Source organism: Arachis hypogaea, chromosome 13 (assembly GCF_003086295.3).
Source record: "Arachis hypogaea cultivar Tifrunner chromosome 13, arahy.Tifrunner.gnm2.J5K5, whole genome shotgun sequence".
NCBI lineage: Eukaryota > Viridiplantae > Streptophyta > Magnoliopsida > Fabales > Fabaceae > Arachis > Arachis hypogaea.
In genome coordinates this window covers 9,007,300-9,014,627 of record NC_092048.1, presented here as the reverse complement: position 1 = coordinate 9,014,627, position 7,328 = coordinate 9,007,300, and the positions used below count along the sequence as shown (strand labels likewise).

General features: G+C 35.2%; 1 protein-coding gene and 1 pseudogene across 1 annotated transcript; both read left to right on the top strand.

The window, feature by feature from the left end:
* The first annotated feature begins 3,033 nt into the window (after positions 1-3,033).
* LOC112737042 (dirigent protein 23) lies at positions 3,034-3,782 on the top strand. Its single transcript, XM_025786748.3, has one exon. It carries the CDS (start codon positions 3,081-3,083, stop codon positions 3,642-3,644), a length of 564 nt encoding a protein of 187 aa, XP_025642533.1. The 5' UTR covers positions 3,034-3,080; the 3' UTR covers positions 3,645-3,782.
* A 1,058-nt stretch (positions 3,783-4,840) lies between these two features.
* LOC112737041 (pentatricopeptide repeat-containing protein At2g21090-like) lies at positions 4,841-7,226 on the top strand (annotated as a pseudogene).
* Positions 7,227-7,328: the final 102 nt, after the last annotated feature.

The following is a 7,328-nucleotide window of genomic DNA, read 5'->3' as shown; positions in this document are numbered from 1 at the left end:
GTATGGCAGTACCAATTTTTTGAATGATACATTTAATTTATTGATCTTTGGCGTCTTCGTCTCATTTTCTTTTTTTAACTTTGTTTGATGGATGACTAATGAAATTGATGAGAACTTGTAGGGAAGGATCTCATATACATGCATCGTAGCTTCTTAACATGTTCGGTTAGTAAGAATTCATATTCAATTGAATAAAAAACCATTTCAGATAAAAAATAAAAATATGAAAAAAAGAAGAAGAAAAAAAAGAAAGAAAAGCATTTCTATTGGACATTTTACATTTTATGGTCAACTTCTCCTACACTTGAATATTTTTAAGGGTAAAGTATTAAATTGGTTCCCTATGTTTGTGTATAATTCTGTTTTGATCCTTAAGGTTTAAAGTATCCTATTTGAATCAAAAAATGTTTCATTTAGCATCAATTTAGTCCCACAGTGAAGTTAAAGTTAAATAATTAATGAAATGTCCTGCATAACAACAGTACAAGAACAAAATCGATAATCTAGAGAATATGTACAAGCTCCAGAGGCACAAAATCAACCGTTGATGCATCAATACATTTATTTATTATTTTTCTTATAATATAAATAAAATATTTTCTATAGAACTAAAGAGAATGATAAATACATGTATTGATGTATCAACGGTTAATTTTGTGCCTCTGTAGCTTGTACTTGTTCTCCAGATTATCGATTTTGTTCTTGTATTGTTGTTATTTAGGACATTCCGTTAATTATTTAAGTTTGACCTAACTGTGGGACTAAATTGATGCTAAATGAAACTTTTTTGGATTCAAATAAGACACTTTAAACCTTAAGGACTAAAATAAAATTACGTCCAAACATAGGGGACCAATTTAGTACTTTACCCTATTTTTTTTAGTCCAAATGAAACCACTCAAATCCTTTAGCAGGAACTCGACTAACCCAATCCGGCTGAGTATTAACCGGATTAAATGTTACTATGTTATCTCTGATAAAATTGTGAAATAATAAGAAAAGAAGAGAGGTATTTCTTGATTAATTGAATTGTAAACTATAAAGGTAAAACTAAATATATATAGAACATTGACGTATGAAAGATAAAAATAAATAAAGATATGATAAAAATAAATAAAGATAAGATAATAATAAAGACTAAAATTATAATTGAATTTGTGTATTCTGTTGTGTTGAATTTGTGGGATGTGAGACTTTTTTATTGTTGTCATGGGCTAAGGTGGAAGAGTGGTTTAATAATCTCGCCTATAGTCACTTAGCGAGGTTAATTATTTGATCCAATGAGTTCTTATGATGCTATTTACTACTGGATGTCTTGGTCCTTTTTTGATACAACATAAAATTACATTGAATGTTGATTCTTAATAGTGACTCCTGTAAATACCGAACAAAATAGTGATGGAGGCATAGCAATTAGCATCTTCTTGGTGAGTTTGTGTATGTGCTGAATTTCTTTGTAGAATACCAGTATATTACTTATATATTAACTCGGAAACAGATAATCATCCGGTGAATAGCAATGTGTTGGGGGGGGGGGGGAGGGGGGGCGAGTGGTCTCAATTTTATGTCCATCAAGAGCCAATTCAGTTGCATGTGATGATTAAGATTATGATCTCTTGAATTGAAGCAACCAATCAGAGCATTAGATTGCTACAATTCATTATATTCTTCTCTTTGTTCCAAAATCTTAGGCCCATTATTTGACAATTATGAATTTGTGGTTGTACTTGTTGGCAGGGCCATTAATAGGACAGTATCTGATATGCTGTCTATGTTCTTGATGTAATTCAAACAATGATCCAGTAACTACAACTACAACTTGGTCTAAGTATATACCTCGAGGTGGATTCAAACAATTTCTTAATCAAAATGGACTTAAATGTTTACCTCTTGTATTCAAGTAACTACTATTCAGGGAAAGATCAATGAATATGGCATGACAGAGAAGGCAGAGCTGGCCAATCTAGAAAGACTATTAAGAGAAGGCTTTGAGAAACTGGTGAGTGATTATAAACTTGATGCATTGGTAACACCTGGTTCAACTGTTGCAACTTTGCTTCCCAATGGAAGATTCCCTGGAATAAATGTGCCTGCAGGGTATGATAGTAAGTGTGTTCCATTTGGCATAAACTTAGGTGGTTTTGAAGTCAGAAAATCTCCTCCAGTTTAAATGACCGACAAAGAACAACATTCTTCTCTTTCTGTGTTCTGGTTGAACAAAATTATGTTTAATGTATCTTAGCTTCTTGGCTCTAAAGTGAGTTTATCTCATAAATTAAGTCAAAATATGAAATTTTATTCATGCAGAAACAAAAAGATATTTATCTCAAGTATATTCATTATTTGTTTCAAAGATATGTGATTTTATTGAATCACTAAAACATTTTTAAAACTATGCTACTTCTTAGTTCTTACTATCAATGTGAGGTTCAAATTTATTTTGCTTGACCAGCACCGGTTGCGGCACCGACTAGCTGTTACCTATTAGAGTTAGGTAGTTTGGTGTGCTTGAATTTCGGTTGGATGATTCTTGTATTATTACAAGCTCCTTTTTTGAGTCATGGTCGCTAATTAAGAAACCTTTTCTTACATTAGTCTCTTTCTTAGATCACAAAATGCCTTAATATTATTCAGATGGATCATTATTATTAGCTCCTAACTATGCATGCATACCCCTTCATATAAAGTAGCTAAACAACCACATGCTATATAAAAGAAAAATTTGATGACATTATAACATACTTGCCCCTTTCACATTATATAAACTAAAATAAAATAAACTGAATTTGCTGTTTTGTACTTTGTATGACACGAGATGGTTAAACGCTCCTTTGAATTTTGTTGGGGACAACAAAACAAAATGTCCATGCACATAACCACCAGCAACAACGTCTTCTAGAAAGAGAAAAAGAGTAATACCAAACCTTGACACCGAGGGTAAGTAAGAAAAGAAGAAACTAAGAAAAGATTTTCGGTCCTACCCATTTATTTATATATAAAGCAAGAACTAGAGCCATACCTATTATCATCGGCACATTATTATTCTATAGTAAAGAAACATTAGAGAATTAGCGTTAAAGATGTCAAAGCAAATTGTGTTGATGATGATGATGGTTACAATAAGTGTAATGCGAGGGATTCAATGCATGCAATTGAAGGCAGGGAATTGGGGTGTGAGTGTTAAGTCCGAGAAGGAGACAGTGACAAACCTTCAATTCTATTTCCACGACACACTCAGCGGACAAAATCCAAGTGCCATTCAGGTGGCTCAGCCACTTGACAAGAACAAGTCCACACTCACCATGTTTGGTTCCATCATGATGGCTGATGATCCCTTGACCGAAACGTCCGACCCAAAGTCTAAGCTTGTGGGCCGGGCGCAGGGTCTGTATGGATCGTCTTGCCAACAAGAATTAGGCCTATTGATGGCCTTGAGTTTCTCATTCACGGATGGGCCTTACAATGGGAGCTCGTTCGCGCTCATGGGGAAGAACTCCGCCATGAGCCCGGTTCGCGAGATGCCCATTGTAGGAGGCACCGGACTCTTCCGAATGGCGCGTGGGTTTGCACTCGCCCATACTGTCTGGTTGAATCCCACCAATGGCGATGCCATTGTTGGCTACAATGTCACCCTCGTCCATTAATATGAAAATTGAAAAATATGGTATTGTAAGATGTTAGATTCCGTTGTGCACTTTTTTGTTTAGCATCACCATTTGATGATATCTTATATCGCTTCAGTTTGATTCATCAATAAAACCTTTATTTACTGTTGCTCTTTATGTTATTTTTTAACAACTCTCTTCTAATTAAAATTAATTTAGATGCATAACATAAAATGGATGACATTATCTACAAGGTACGTAACAAGCAATGCCCATGGGCATTATTCGGATGGAAGCATACAATCCTCCGAAGACAGAGCGCATTTTCCTGGAATTTCTACTGGATGCTATTCTTTCATTCAATGGTTTTGTATTAACATGTCTAAACGCCTCAAGATATGTAGACATTGGGATTTTCACGATACTGAGTTATGTACCCGTTCCTCTTTGCTTTTGTATCCATATATATGACTTTAGGTATAACTTTTAATTTTTAACATGTCTAAGGTTCAACTATGTATATTACTTTAGGAATCAAAATTAATTTTTACTCTTTCAAATAATATAAATAAAAAGAATTTCAAAATAAAATATAAACATAAGAACTACATTTAAGGTGTGCTACTAGCCAATAAATTATTATTGTATATATAAAGTGAAATATGAACTTTTGACATTACAAGTAGGGTGATTGCTCAACTAATTTTATGATATGATTTAATTTATATATTATTGTTCTTATATCTTTTGTATATATTTTTGGAGAAAAAAATAGAAAAGTTACTATGTACATTAATACAAGCTTTAATTGTAAATATTTGATTTTTTTTAAGGATTTCGATAGGAACTAACTTGGGCTATAACTAATTATACTAAACTAGTTGAAAATTATGCTAGTTACATTAAAATATAATAAAATAACTCTCCACTACTCCTATTTTTTAAAATTTGAAAATTAAAAATAAAGAAAAGTTAACTGAATTGGCTTATGTTAGAGTTAGTTTCATAGAGTTTCTCTTTTTTTAAATTGGTAACTAATTATATATTATCACAGCAATAAAAAAATTAATTTTTAAATTTAATACTTAAAAAATTATCTAAACACTATCACATTAAAATTGAACTCATAAAAAATATTTATAATAACTAGTATATATATATATATATATGTAAATCTGGATTAATTTTAAAATTTCCGATTTTTGGTCAGATGATTTAATGTTTTTGGTGTGAGTTAAGTTTTTGTTGTTGAATAGTACTTGTTTTTTCGGCAAGATGAAGAGGCCCATGATTTTGACACGTACTGTGCGTTCGGGTTCTGTATGTGGTTCACCCACCACCATTTTCATTATTATCCGCCGCCACCACCTTCATTCTCCTAGATCCCCCGTCCATGGTGGCCGGAGCTTCTCCACCACCGCACGTACACATAGATGACGACGAACCGTAACAGCAACTCACATGTTCTTCTTCCTCTGCAATGCCATCGCCTCTCTCCTTCTCACCCCTCAACAAGCTCAAGCGCTTCAAATCCCTCAAGCTCTGCATTTCAAAGTCCCTCCTCAACGCTCCTTCCCTCTACGACGCCGTTTCATCTCTCGATCACTTCCACCCTAAGGGCATTCGCTTACCTTCTCGTGTTCTCGCCATCCTCTTGCGCCATTGCTCCGCCTCCAAATCCTACCGTGAGGGCAAATTGGTCCATTTGCATCTCAAGCTCACCGGTTTCAAACGCCCCACTACGTATTTGGCCAACCATTTGATCTGTATGTACTTTTGTTGCGGCGATTTTGTTAGTGCCCGCAAGGTGTTCGACAAAATGGAGGCTAGAAATTTGTACTCTTGGAACAATATGATTTCTGGGTATGTGAAATTGGGCATGATGAAGCAGGCTCGGCGTGTGTTTGATAGAATGCCTGAGAGGGATTTCGTGTCGTGGAATACGATGATTGTTGGGTATGCGCGTAATGGGGTGTTTGGTGAGGCTTTGAGGTTTTATGGGGAGTTGAGGAGATTGTGTATTGGGTATAATGGGTTTAGTTTTGCAAGTGTGTCGATTGTTTGTGTGAAGCTGAAGGACTTTGAGCTTTCTAGGCAGGTTCATGCGCAGGTTTTGGTTGTTGGATTTTTGACCAATGTAGTTGTATCCAGCTCGATTGTTGACGCTTATGCAAAGTGTGGGAAGATGAAGGAGGCGAGGAGATTGTTTGATGAGATGCCCGTGAGGGATATCCCTGCTTGGACAACACTAGTTTCGGGTTATGCAGCATGTGGGAACATGGAATCAGCTGCTGAAGTTTTTTGTGAGATGCCACAGAAGAATTCTTATTCATGGACATCGCTGATTGGAGGTTATGCTAGAAACGGTATGGGTCATGAAGCTCTTCGAGTGTTTAGAAAGATGATCCAGCATCGAGTTAGACCTGATAAGTATACATTTCATAGTTGTTTCTTGGCTTGTGCTATTATTGCTTCATTGAAACATGGTAAACAATTACATTCATATTTGGTGCAAAATAACATCAGACCTAATACTGTTGTTGTTAGTGCTATTATTGACATGTATTCAAAATGTGGAACTTTAGAAACTGCCAAGAAAGTGTTTAATATAAATGGAAATAAGCAAGATGTAGTATTGTGGAACTCAATGATATCGGCGCTGGCTTACTGTGGCTATGGTATAGAAGCAATTATGATGCTAAACGATATGCTAAGATCAGGAGTGAAGCCAGACAAGGCCACTTTTGTTTCAATTCTTAATGCTTGCAGTCACTCAGGTCTTGTGCAGGAAGGGCTTCAGTTTTTCATGTCCATGACTAGTGAGCATGGTGTTGTCCCAGACCAAGAACACTATGCATGCTTAGTTAATCTGTTGCATCGCGCTGGATGCTTTAATGAATCAGGGAATGATCTACAAGTGATGGATCACAAGCCAGGTGAGCATGTTGAGAATAGTTCGCATGATCTATCGAGAAAGCTTGAAAGTACAAAACTTGAAAGAGAAGTACATAAATTCCCTATTAGATTGCAGCTTCAATCCACTGCTGCTTACTTGTTACTTTCAAGTGTGTATGTTGCACTCGTGAAAAGGGGGTCTCTTGAGAAAATGAGACAGATTATGCATGAGCAATGTTTGAGGCTCAATCAAGCCGTCACTTGAGTTCAAATTCAAAACAAGGTTCACGCTTTCGCTGTACCAGACGGGTGACACCCTCTGAGGGAAACTATATAACCGGCTTTGGGACACTTCAGTACTCAGATGGAAGAAAATGTACCTTTACAGCATTACCTAACTTGGAAATGTGAAAGTTGGAGACATCTTTTTTCAGTAGATCATTTTTTGTAGAGCGCAGGATTATAGTTTCCACAACTTGTTTATTAGTATTTTTTCTTTTTTTCAATCTTTTTTATTAATTCTGGATTCTGCAGAGTTGAACTATACCACATTGGTATACTTATGAGATGTTTTCCTCCAAAAAGATTGAGGAGGAATGAGAAAGGGACTGGTAGGAAGAACAGAAGAATATAGTCATTAATGAAAGATTTTCTTGTATCTTTAATGTGTATTCTTCTCAAATGGAATAAAACAAGAAAATGATAAACATCAGAGGTTAAACCTTATGAGCTTTGCTTCTATTTTTTTTATATGAAGTTTGAGGTTGTAGTTTACAATATAACGCAATTATAGAAGAGATTCTCTATATTATTATTTATTGCCATCTA